General features: G+C 41.9%; 1 protein-coding gene and 1 long non-coding RNA gene across 8 annotated transcripts in view; both read left to right on the top strand.

Annotated features, from left to right (window-relative positions):
• pisd (phosphatidylserine decarboxylase) overlaps positions 1-6891 on the top strand; it is a 32060-nt gene extending 25169 nt beyond the window's left edge. For all 7 annotated transcript variants that reach the window (XM_010878021.3, XM_010878023.3, XM_020053411.3 and 4 more), the window contains 3 exons: positions 1804-1953; positions 3051-3211; positions 4560-6891. In XM_010878021.3, the coding sequence (XP_010876323.1) occupies positions 1804-1953; positions 3051-3211; positions 4560-4784 (536 nt within the window). In that variant the 3' untranslated portion in view covers positions 4785-6891. The remainder of the gene's footprint in view (positions 1-1803; positions 1954-3050; positions 3212-4559) is intronic.
• A 1729-nt stretch (positions 6892-8620) lies between these two features.
• LOC109616563 lies at positions 8621-10696 on the top strand. Its single transcript, XR_002197757.3, has 2 exons — positions 8621-8863; positions 9227-10696. It is a non-coding gene; the product is annotated as an uncharacterized LOC109616563 (long non-coding RNA).
• Positions 10697-12720: the final 2024 nt, after the last annotated feature.

A 12720-nucleotide genomic window follows, 5' to 3' on the forward strand; every position in this document is an offset into this window, starting at 1 on the left:
ATGTTGGTCCCTTCAAACAAGGACCTTCAGCATGCACTGGGACGGTTTGCAGCCGAGTGTGAAGCGGTGGGGATCAGATTTACCAGTCAATCTACGTACCTACTCTCACCTATGGTCATGAGCTTTGGGTCATGACCGAAAGGACAAGATCCCGGATACAGGTGGCCGAAATGAGCTTTCTCCGCAGGGTGGCTGGGCGATTCCTTAGAGATAGGGTGAGAAGCTTGGTCACCCGGGAGGAGCTCAGAGTAGAGCCGCTGCTCCTCCACATCGAGAGGTCAGCTGAGGTGGCTTGGGCATCTGTTCCGGATGCCTCCAGAACGCTTTCCCGGGAAGGTGTTCCGGGCCCGTCCCACCGGGAGGAGACCTCGGGGAAGACCTAGGACACGCTGGAGGGACTATGTCTCCCGGCTGGCCTGGGAACGCCTCGTTGTCCCCCCGGAAGAGCTAGAGGAAGTGTCTGGGGAGAGGGAAGTCTGGGCATCTCTGCTTAGACTGCTGCCCCCGCGACCCGGCCCCGGATAAGCGGAAGAAGATGGATGGATGGACTTAATTGTAATAAAATATATTCACAGAAAAACTAGCTAATGTACACATTTAACAAATCTGCCCCGGATGGTTCGCTTGCTATCAAATCGCACACACGAGCTGATCAATGACAAGATGCATTTAAAGCTGTGTTTATTATGAAGCTATTTAAAATATATTTCTGACTTAAATGGTCACATGGAAACGATCGTTTCGGAAAAGGAACGTTAATTATTTCAGTGAAATATGGGACGCTTGACTACTATAATTAGTGTAACAGTGCACAGCCATCAATAAGAAATAATATTGTAACATTGTGGCAAATCAGTTACGGGTTTTGTGTGGACGAAATGGTCTTTACACAGTTTAAACGAGTCAGGCGTCCAATTAATGGTGCTTGGTGTAGACAGACCTTGCTTTCATTCTAATTCCGCGAGCTGCTGCAGATCACTGCACTGCACTCCAGAGAAGAAACACGTACGACGTCCCTAGTTAATATTGCCTGCTAACATGAATGTCATTCAGCTAAATATGCAGGTTTAGAAAACATGTTCACCTCTGTGGATTGATTTTCAAAAAGGCATCGTTGTTTATGATTAGACAATTTTCATTTGCGCTGTGATTGTTGTTTGTTTACGTATACGCTTTTGTTAAACCAGCACCCGTTTGTCGCAGTTGATGTAGGCGGTGATTTGATGATTATTACCAGGTATCGCGTTTATTATATGCAATACGCTAATTCAGGAATGAGCATCTTGGTAAATCTGAAAAATGTCTATGCTGTTGTCCTGCAAACAAGCTCCCTTCCATTCTTATCTCCAGTGTTTTTTCAGCTTCTAAACAATGACTCTTCTAAGCAATGCAGAACTAGACTTCAACTTGGGTCACTTGTTTTGATTTCATCTGAATGTTTGTGTATTCAAGGACAGATGGACCCTCTCTCTTGCTAGCCGAAAACTGCTTAGGCAAAATTGAGTGCAATGTTTGCAAGAAGGTGTGTGATTATTTGTTATAGGTATAATGATGATGAGGGACACACTGGAAAGGAGTTTAAAACCCTTCTAAAAACAGATTTGTATGGTTGGATGTGTAAATATAACTGATGTTCTAGATTTAATTGGGCCAACTTGCCCCCAATAATTTTCTTATCAGAATTAGAACTAATCCTTAGTGTATTGGACAGAAGCTAAGCCTAATTTCAGATTGGTTTCGTATGGCGTGTCTTAAACATTCTGCCTTCTGACCATAACGATGTGTGCATGTGTGTTTTCCCAGATAAAGATGACCCCAGCTCATTTCAGGACCTGCTGGTGACTAAAGAGGGCAATGAGCTGTTCCACTGTGTAGTGTACCTGGCTCCAGGAGATTACCACTGCTTCCACTCCCCCACAGACTGGAGGGTGGCCCACAGACGACACTTTCCTGGTCTGTATCCTTAGTCATGTCTTGCTCATATAGTTACTCAAGGTCCCTGAATACTGTGAGTTGAACCTGTTTTTGTAAAGTGACATTCAAAGATGAGCTATATCGTATGCTAATATTCTGGGAAACATGTTTTGTACAGAAAATGTCGGATGAGGGAGTTTGGTAGTCCAGTCGTTTTGTTTGTCTACTGTTTGAAATGGAGACACTACATACCACAATGATTTCTGGACCGATGCATAAACATAAAACATAGACAATTGCAGACCATGCATTCAGCAAATGACAGTATGTAGGAATGGTCTAAGATCCCTCCCAAGATTTGAGATATTTCCTTGTCAACATCGAAATCATATTTTATATTCACTCAGTGGCCAATTTCTAAGGTACACCACCTTGTTATGAAAATGGATCACTCCTACAGTAAGGCATGGCATTGAGGCATTTAATTACTGTTGGATTTTACGTTAGAGTGGGTTAAATGTCTGGATTTGGTGGTTCATTGACTCATTCTGCCTGTTGTTAACAATACAGGATGGTGTAATGGTGTGGAGAATACTTTCCTGGCACAAGATTTATTTTGATACCGATTGAGCAATGTTTGATCACCATAGAATCTGAACACTGTTGCTGACCATGTGCTTCCTTTCATGCTAATAGTTTATCCTTCATCACATGGAATTTTCCAGCAGAATAATGTAACATAATGCAGTGTCATATGTTGTCTCAGAATAGTTCCATAAACATGACCGTGAGCTCAGTTTACTGGACTGTTCTGCACACTCCAGAGACCTCAGGAGGTTTTGGATTAAATGGAACAGACTGTTTGCATCATGAATGTCCTATCTGCTGCAACAACACATCAGCATGGATCACATCCCTGTGGAATGTTTCTGACTCCTGGTAGAATCCATGCCCCAGAGGATTCAGACCTTTTTGTAGGAGAAGTCGGGTCTGACCCAGTACTAGATGCCTTACCTAATAAACTGGCCACTAAATGTTTGGATGTATAAATACAATGCAGCTTGCAGTGTTTGTACCTCAGGTTTTGTATATACACTTATGCATTTACCTACAGCTCCATTTTGTGTCCTTCTCAGGCTCTCTGATGTCAGTGAACCCTGGCGTGGCTCGCTGGATCAAAGAACTATTCTGCCATAATGAGAGGGTGGTGCTGAGCGGAGAGTGGGCGCACGGCTTCTTCTCCCTCACTGCTGTTGGGGCCACCAACGTGGGCTCCATACGCATCTACTTTGACAAGGTTAGAGTCCCAGACCACTTAGTGGAGATATTTACAAGACTGGGCCTATTCTGGTCACCTGTCTGGGCCTGTACAGTACCAGTCAAACGTTTGGGCACAGCTACTCATTCAAGGGAATTCTTTTTAGTTTCACCATTTTCAACATTGTACAATCTTAGTGATGACATCAAAACTATGAAATAACACATGGAATCATGCAGTAACCAAAAAGGTGTTTGACAAATAAAAATCTGTACCCTTTAAACTTTAGAACAAAACAGTAGAAAGTACGTGTGACATAAGGCTAACTTAAAAGGAGTTCTTCTCCCTGGTTCTCACTCCCTTTTGGTTCTCTGCTACTTGTCAGGGCAGTTGCTTATTAAGCTGATGACACAGACTGGATGGCCCAAATGAATCTCTCCACTCTGTGTTTAAACCCATAGGATGTTATGTCCCATAGGAGCCGTAGACTACCATTGATGAAACCCAAGGCTCAAGGTGGTGTTGTCCTGTCGAAACGTGGGTCAATAGATGACGTGGTTAAAAGTGAAATGTAATTTGTAAAAACGTGATCAGGGACGGCAAAAGGAAAAGTTAGGCAATGTGGGAGTTTGGGTAGAGGGCGGTGAGTGCGAGAGAAACAATGGAACAAAAGAGGGGTGACTAGGAGAAAAGAAAATGAGAGAAAAAAACAAGAAACATGAGATGGGAAGATGAGGGGAAAGCAATGGGGTGGCTGGACCAGCGTTACAAGCTGATCCCTGCCAGGCCGTCAACAACACAACGGGAGGATATGACCTCATTCAGCGGCTGCTACTCATCATCTAATGGGGCTTATTCAACTACTCTCATCAATCCATCCCCCACTGGATACTGGAGTTATGGGACTGTAACAAGGTCTCTTCAGTGGTTAAAAAAAAGTCATATGGTAATCCACCTGAAACAGGAAAGGCTGAAAGGACACTGAACTGTAAAACAACACATATATAACTGACCCACAACCTAACCCTGAACTTAACTTTAATTCTAAAATTAGAATTCATGTAGCCTCTTAGTTCTGAAAAGTTTCACGCTGCAAACCAATCGTGGATAATCCTGGTTATCTTCCTTAATGTTTTACAGAACATATTCCCTTAAGTTTTAAAATGTAATCACAAATCTGTACAAAACTACTTGACAGACAGCCATAGGTTCAGAAAAAAAATAAAAATAAAGCTAACGTGCATCACTTCATTTATATTTTTCATTGTGGGGTTGCAAAATCATTTTGAAATCCGATTGGGTCTGAGGCATTTGGGTAAACCCCTGCTTACATTATGGTCATTATCATAACAGTTTCATGAAACTCAAACGTCGTCTCTGTTGCCAGGAGCTGCGCACCAACGCCCCACGTTACAGCAAAGGGTCATACAATGACTTCAGCTACTTGTCCAACAACAACCAGGAGGGCGTGAGCATGAGGAAAGGGGAGCACCTGGGAGAGTTCAACCTGGGCTCCACCATCGTCCTGCTCTTTGAGGCTCCGCGGGACTTCACCTTCAACCTGAAGGCCGGCCAGAAGATCCGCTTCGGGGAACCTCTGGGGACTATGTGAGCCAATGTGGCTGTCTAGAGAGGAACTTCCCGGGGGCACACGGACTAAAATGGAAAAAAAACGGATGTACACTTTAACAAGTGTGTACAGACCCACGCAGAAGTGCACAGGCTGACTTGCACACTCACACACTGACACAGGACACATCCATAGGCTGATGTCCAGTACATGCACTGTAATGTTGATTGAAATGTACGGCTAGCACACAACACGCTGATGGACTCACGGTACAGACTCACAAGCCACCAGTTTTGCATCACCACCAAGGGGGTGACCCCGTTTCAAAGACTATTAACCGGTTACTTATTTTGCCAGTTAGACAATTGATGACAGTTGACCAGCAAGATTACATCAGTAGTTTACTGCAATTTAAGATGCGTTTACATTCCATATGAGTAACATGGCTTGTAATTAACTTTTTTTTTTAATACATTTTGCCCATATTGCCTTTTGTCAGGGGTATACTCGTCAATGAGGAATTCCTCTGATGTTATACGCAGCAAGACACTAGCCTGATTGCTCATATCTTTAGTGTTGTGTTGCCTAACTCTTATGGCTGTTGGCTATAGCCTACATCACAAACAGATATAGGACCAGCCTAGTGAGACACACACACACACACACAGGTTACTCCTGTCCCGCACAGCCACTGTCATGTGGACAGGCTTTCCTACGCTCCAAAATAGAGTATTACACACCATCAAGAAAGAATGTACCAGAGACAACATATACATGTTCCTTTCCTTCAATTCTTCCATCTCTCACTCTGAAACTGAATGCCTTCCTCTTCTGCTTCTGTTCCTCACAATTTTTCTCTACGTCCGTGCTGCTGGTTCTGTCCCTCTATGGCCCTCCCTAGAAAAGTTGCTTAGTTTGGGGATGACTTTGTGGGGCCGCCCTCTGGTGGAGGTATGGACTAGCACTACTCCTTCCAGTCAGACGAGCCTGGGTTGTTTTAATTAGGTGATTAGGTGTTGTTTAGCATTTTATTAGTATGGACATGTTGTGCCCAAATGAGTGCGACCATGTCGTACTAAGCTTATGATGTACCATCTGACATCCCAGCCAAGCATTTTTTTAATTTTTTTATTAGAGGTAGTAGCTCTATTTGCCTGCCTGATGCCAATGAGTGCAGTTGTTTCAATGTACATGATGCCCAACAGGATTCCCTACGTGCAAGGGTTCCAACCAGGTGAATGTTTACTAATGGAGTTCTAGTTGTGTAGTGTGTTACAATTCAGCATGCCAGCATTACTTACACTCACGGTGCTCTTGGGTTTCCTGAAAGACCCCTTAAGGGTGTGTCACATTTAGAGTAGACATTGTAACATGATAACAATGTGATGACTTCAGTGATTTCATTGGTGAATACTGTTGCCATGTGTTAATCTAACCCCATCCAGGAACTAAAGCCTGATGTATTCCCCTGAATGGAGCCATACACTTTACGCTGTTGTAACCAGCTCTCTAACCATCATTACAGAAACAAATACATGTCCGCGTGCAGCACTGGTGGGAGGTACACTGGTGAGAATGTCAATTGTACAACTGGTACCTTTGTCTTCTGCTGTTCATTTGAATTGGAATTTGTTTGTTGGGTTTTGTTGCCAGTTTTGTCATTAATTAATGACTTATGATGGATGACACATTTACAGTTCTGGTGACACCCTAGGCATGACTGTCAGATACACAATGCGGAGCTATTTGAAAATGTTTTCTGTATTTCTCTTTCAAAGTTCTAGTAGTGCCAAAAGAAGCAAACTTTTTCTTGGTTATTGTTTTCTATTATATATTTTTTGCAAATGTGGACCTTCTGGGGCTTTCTTCTGCTGCGCTATTATTTTGTGTAAGGGGAGACCTCGTCTGACTTGGTAAAGGAAGATGGCGTTACAGACTGAATGGGGTGATGTCGGTAACACCAAAACCCTGGGCTACGTCGTTGTCGTTCCACAAAGTGTTGCATACAGAAACCAAACTGGCGCCTGCCTGTTGCACACATTGTAATATACTTGAATCATGTGACTCATTCAACACTGCATAGATTTTAATCTCAAAAATAGTTTGAAAAGCAAGAAAAAATGTCTAATAAATTTTTGCGTATTCTTATGAGTTTGGTGTGTGTATGTTTGTCTGATAGAGAAAATGTGTACTTGAGTCATTGTAGGATCTGAGTTGGTCTTTAAAGGTATGCTCCGCCACTTTGGTATTCATGATGGAGGGTTTTAATAGGAGCACCAGAACAAGAATAAGGCAAAATATCCAAAAGCTCATATTTGGTAGTGGGTGTAACCTGCTTTCCTCATGTTAATAATAAAAAGGTGCAGAAATACCTGACTTTAAGTGTGATGTAGCACCTTGAAATATGCTCACCTGACGTCTCTGACTACTAGGTGACCTGTCCTTTTGCCCATAGGTGAGATAAAATCTCTAACAGCCGCATGCTACTGGTCAGAGGGTTAGTGCACGGTCCAATGGGAAAAGGGACAGGTCACAGGGCTCAAACTTGATATGGGACAGCTTGTTCTTGTGACCTTTTCATCAGAGTAGGTTGCCTGGAGCTATGTGAGCTATATACTGAAAGAAAAAGGGGAAAAAAAGTTTTCAATATATGTTGGTTTATTAAAAAGTATACATTTGTTGGGCGGCAGGGTAGCCTAGTGTTCAAGGGGGTTGGGCCAGTAAATGAAAGGTTGCTGTTTCTAATCCCTGAACTGACAAGGTGAAAAACCTTGTCGGCATACTCATTAGTAACTTACCCGGTAAAATATACTGTATATTCAATAGCATCAAAAAGAGTTGACTGGGAAAACCACTAGATGGAAACAAGGCCATTGAAATGCTGGTCTTACATTTGCACAACTTGTGTATTAGTCATTGAGCATGAGCTCATTCTCTTTGATCCATTTAACAAACATTGCTAAGAAGAATGTTTGCTGAGCAAACACTCAGGCAAATGTAAAGCTTCTGTTTCAAAATGGGAAATGGCTACAGGTTGATGTTTAACACTGGAAACCTATATTTAACAGCATCCAGGTAGCTATGTTTGACTGAAATACTGCATCTTGGTTTAAAGTTGCAGTGCAGTTTAAACAGTTTGTGTTTGTTGAATGATACTTCTCGCTACCCATACAATAAGCTCTAAAACGCAAACATTTTAACATTCTGTGATAGAGCTGTTTGAAAAGAATTCCAGGAATTTGCACCTGTTCAGGTGTGATGGAAATGTTATGCCGGATCATGACATCACAACCTTATCTGATTATTATTAACCAATAGTTTAGGGGATGGGCTCCAGACTAGGACATGTTTCCTAAGGCCCACACAATAAAAAGGAATATTTAAAGGGCCAAATTAGATTCATGTAGAAAAGTATTTCTAGGGTATTTTCATTTTACAAACACTCACTGATGCTGTACAAAGACTGTGAATAGTTTCAAATTTTCTCTCCAACCTAGTTCAAGCAACTCAAAGTCTATAATACAATAAGCATGATTAAAAAAATAAAAAGAACAAACAAATCATTGACTTTATGGGAGGGTTTTGTGACATCAAGGCCTATGTGAGTAATTGTAGCTTTAATAGTTAACCCTGTAATTGACCAGTTACATAATATTCCTGCATTTAAGTTAATTATTGTAAAGGGTGATGTACCTCATAGATACTGTGTGAGGGAGGGACAGAGGAACACATAGGGTCCTACATTGTGGTTGCTTTGATATGCACTTATGTAGAGTAGCTAGCTAGAGGAATGACATTCCAGAGTCAGCCAGTCTTCACCACGCCCTCTCTGGGTTTCGGGCGGCTTCTCTACTCTTGTAGGGGTTGGGCCAGTTAGTTCTCAGGAACACCAACAACAGCTCCTTTCACCTGAGTTTGTGGCAAACTCATTCAGACACGCACTGTTACAGGAGTAGCTCATGTTTTCAATAAAGACACACTGAGGGATCAGGCCTAGACGGACCTGCCAGGGACAGCCATTCAAGTTTTCACTGTATTGTATGAGTTGTCTGAAGATCCGGGAACTTCACATGGGATATCATATATCGCTTGACTGGTGAGGAATTCCGCAAATTGAAAAGGTAAACATTACAATCAGTCCATGTTATTGGTGGATTTATGCTATCTCATTGTGAAGGTAAGTTTTGTTTTGGAAAGATGATGTCATTGATATAAAGGGCATATTTCAGTGTCAACAAGAACTACGAACAAAAATGAACTAGAAAGAGCATAGGATAGAAACATGCTGGCAGTAAGAGGAGTTTATAGAGGAAGACATAATTAAGGAACATCCCAAAATGAGGTTTGGATCAGGAAAATTCAGGAAAGTGAGATGTGATTACATTGTGATTATTTCTTCATGAATTTAATGTCAGATCTAAGTTTCGGGATTCTCTTTATAACTATACATACACAGTTGTATTGAATACATATTTATTTTACAGGAGTATTCTTGGAAAGGATTTTCCAAGTCATCAGTGGAAACCCAAACTTAAAGTGCCACCAACGTTTTCATTCAAACTAGAGCCTTAACAGTTTTAAGATCTAACCCATCAAACCAAAGAGCCTGTCAAGGATTGAGTCACTGGCTCTATCTGACTGATTCCTGTCCCGTTCGCCTTATACAACCAGCCGTTATGAATGTATCTCTGGAAAACCCTTATGGAAACGTGAACATCCCTCGGGCTAAGCTACGTACTTCTGGAGACAGCACAGTCATTATAAACCCCATGGCCCTGGACAGTACCTATAGCAACCACAACTCCTCCCTCAACCCCTACGGCGCCTTCAGGCCTGGGGGGACGTCTCCAGGCCACTCGGAGGGTACCAAGGATGGGGAGGGTAACGGTGACGCCTCAAACGCCTCCGCCTACCAAGTCCAGTCCTCCTATACAGTGAAGGACGACACGGAGGAGGACGTGGGCCGCTGTCGGGCCTGCTGCCTACGATGCCGACGTAAGTGACCCGGAAAACCTCGGCACAGAACAGGAACCTGTCAAACCACGGAAAACACCCCGACCCGACTGCCAAGGATTCTTGTGTGTATAAATTTAAGACAATCAATGAATCCAATCTGGTTTTACCTGTTTTTCAAGCCAAAGCCGTAACTGGCTAAATATGTGTCGTTTTTTGAAGGATTCATCGGTGGGATCATGGAAATGTAATTCCAAAAGGGATTCTTCTCAAAATTGGATGTAAGCTCCCCTTGCAGACACAGTGGCAGAATCTGCATTGGAAACAAGTCTGTCACATAAGCTTTTGACTTACGGCTTAGTCGGTTTGGGTTGTCTTGTTGACACTACTGCTTGCTACAGTATATTCGGGTGTGGAAATGATTGTTGCTATATTTATAACCTAATGTCTTTAAACCTGATTTATATTTGTCTGTCAGTGTTGAGTGACGTCAAAAAAGTCACTCTTGGTCAGATGATGCACCTAGACAGTCTTCAGGGAATGGTAGCACGTAAGCCAAAGGCTACAATACACAAATGTTAAGGAATTGGTATTTAGATATCCTTTCAATTATTTTATCAAACTGAAACGTATACAATATATAAAATGTTACCTTGTACTGTAGGCTTGTACTGTGTCTTGCCACTGACAGATGTAACCAAACCAGCACGGTGAAACTAGAGGAGGGGCAGCTAGCTTAGAGACCAGGACAGTTTTACCAGTCCAGTCCCTCCAACACATACCACACCGTAACAACAGTCAATCCCGTTGATCCATCTGCTGGGCTGGTCGCTCTGCTGCTGATGGTTAACAATGCAGCCTTTGTGCGAGTGGGTCCCTGGAAATCAGGCCACTCTGTATGTGGTTGCCATATTGTCCCTCCTGGCCAAAACATGTTCAAACCAGACAAGGCCTGTGTCATTTGATTGGATAAAATACATTAAATGTAATGTGGTCACACTCATTGTCTTGTTCATTTACATAAAGCCACTAGTCCACTGTTAAGCCTTGTGAAACATTTGGAAAAACACATTTGGAATTAGCACCAAATGTAATTCAATGCCTCAGGTCCTTAACAGAAATACATGATGACTGACTGATGAAAACGGTCGCCTTCTCTTCAGTCAGCAGTGGACTTCGACAACTTAGCAAAGCTCAGGCAACTAGGAAATAAGAAAGTGGATTAGAAAGAAGGTATTCAGTAACTGATTTGTATGTCTGTGTTAGGCCCAGCGATTTTACAATGTGACCTAACCAAAAACAACTTCCTGGTCTGGTCACGTCTTAGGTAAGGGGAACAATAGGTTGTACGGGGGTTTATTATGGTGTCTCAAGAGGTTACTCCCGTAGTCTTTATTATACCCATGATGGCCAGAACCTGTTTGGTACACACTAAATGTTAACCTTAACTCATCTTAATTACACCAGCCATGTACTCATCCCAGTTTGAAAGAAAGAGAGAAATATGGGTGTAAGATCTGGGGCATGTAAAGTCATGACTTACTCCTCAAATAAATCAGACAGATTTTTTTCCTGACTGATAAACATCTCTGGCCAAATCAAAATGTGCAGAAAATATCAAATTGAATTTAACACTCCTATAGTAATTCATATTATTTGAACTAACCTGCAGTATCAGTCAAATGTGTGTCCAGACTTTTGACTGGTACTGTAAATACAAGCATAAATGACCAGAATCCATATGCAGTTTTTTTTTTAAGTGAATGTTTGCATTACACACTCGCAGTTCTATCCCACAACCCTAATCCACCCTGGACTAGCCAACCCTATTACAGTGTTAATCCATAAGGGAAGAGGAGGAGACGAGCAATTGTATTGTTTAAATTCAGTCTTGTAAACATTAGAGGCAGGATTCAACTGTGCCCCTTTATTAACGGGCTGTCCAAGTAATAGTAACAAGTTTGAGTGCATAGTTTGGTGATACTTGTGTCAGAACTGCTCACACATTCCTTCAGAGTTTGTGATTCTTGAGGCCTTCGTAGGTGTTCTGGAGTACAGTGTACTTGCTATGCGAGTGAAACAGGAAAGGCCACTGTTTGCATTTATTGGCAGGCATTAGAAGGCTTCCACCAAGATAATGACTGGAATAACTGGCCCTACAAGCCTCAGCTGATCTGCCTCCCGAGGCCTCCACCCTGACCTGGATATGGTCAACATTAAAACAACTAAGATTTAACATTTAAACATGTTGTAAGAACAAGTAAAGTGACATTAAGATTAAAGAAGTTCTTTAAATACTATTGGAAACAGTAAATTGAAAGTTATGTCTTTTCCATGTTGAGTTTGTGTATTCAAGTCTTTTCAGTACTGTATGTGTGTACATTATTTGTGTGTACGTACGTACTGTGTGCGGGTGTGTGTTCAGTGTGTGGGTGTGCGAGAGAGAAACAGGGAAAGCAATTAGTTTTACTTTCCACCAATGGTTGACAGTATAAACAGGTAGGTGATATCTAAAACATAATCACAACATGCCAGCAGACCTCAAATAAGATGTTATGCTACATACATATGTTTTACATTACATTGCATTTATAAAAATTATAATTTGCTAATTGCTCTGGCTAGTTGATTGTCTACCTGTTCATAAATGTTTGATTCAGAAATAATATTTTCTTGAATGTAGAACTCCCATGATCCTTACATGTTAGCAGTAAAATATTCAGGGGATTTTTGTGGCTTTAACAGAAATTTTTTTAACTCATTGTCTACATTTGAACTTTTGCTACTATCTGTGGACATAAGGTTCGGAGTGGCAGAAATCTTATTTGCATATAACCCTACTGTAGTTCTGACTGGTTGTGGCGCACAGGTCTGTGTTGGGTTCAAAACTAACACATTGAGGCGCACTTGCTCTGCTTACAACAGAATCACCAGACCTATCTTGAAAGGGTTCTGATTTTCTATAGTGCATAGTAATGACAATTTTGTGGGTCTTTGTGGGCTGGCATTTCTTCTGCACGGCAGA

The sequence above is a fragment of the Esox lucius genome, chromosome 14, assembly GCF_011004845.1.
Source record: "Esox lucius isolate fEsoLuc1 chromosome 14, fEsoLuc1.pri, whole genome shotgun sequence".
In the NCBI taxonomy this organism is placed as follows: domain Eukaryota; kingdom Metazoa; phylum Chordata; class Actinopteri; order Esociformes; family Esocidae; genus Esox; species Esox lucius.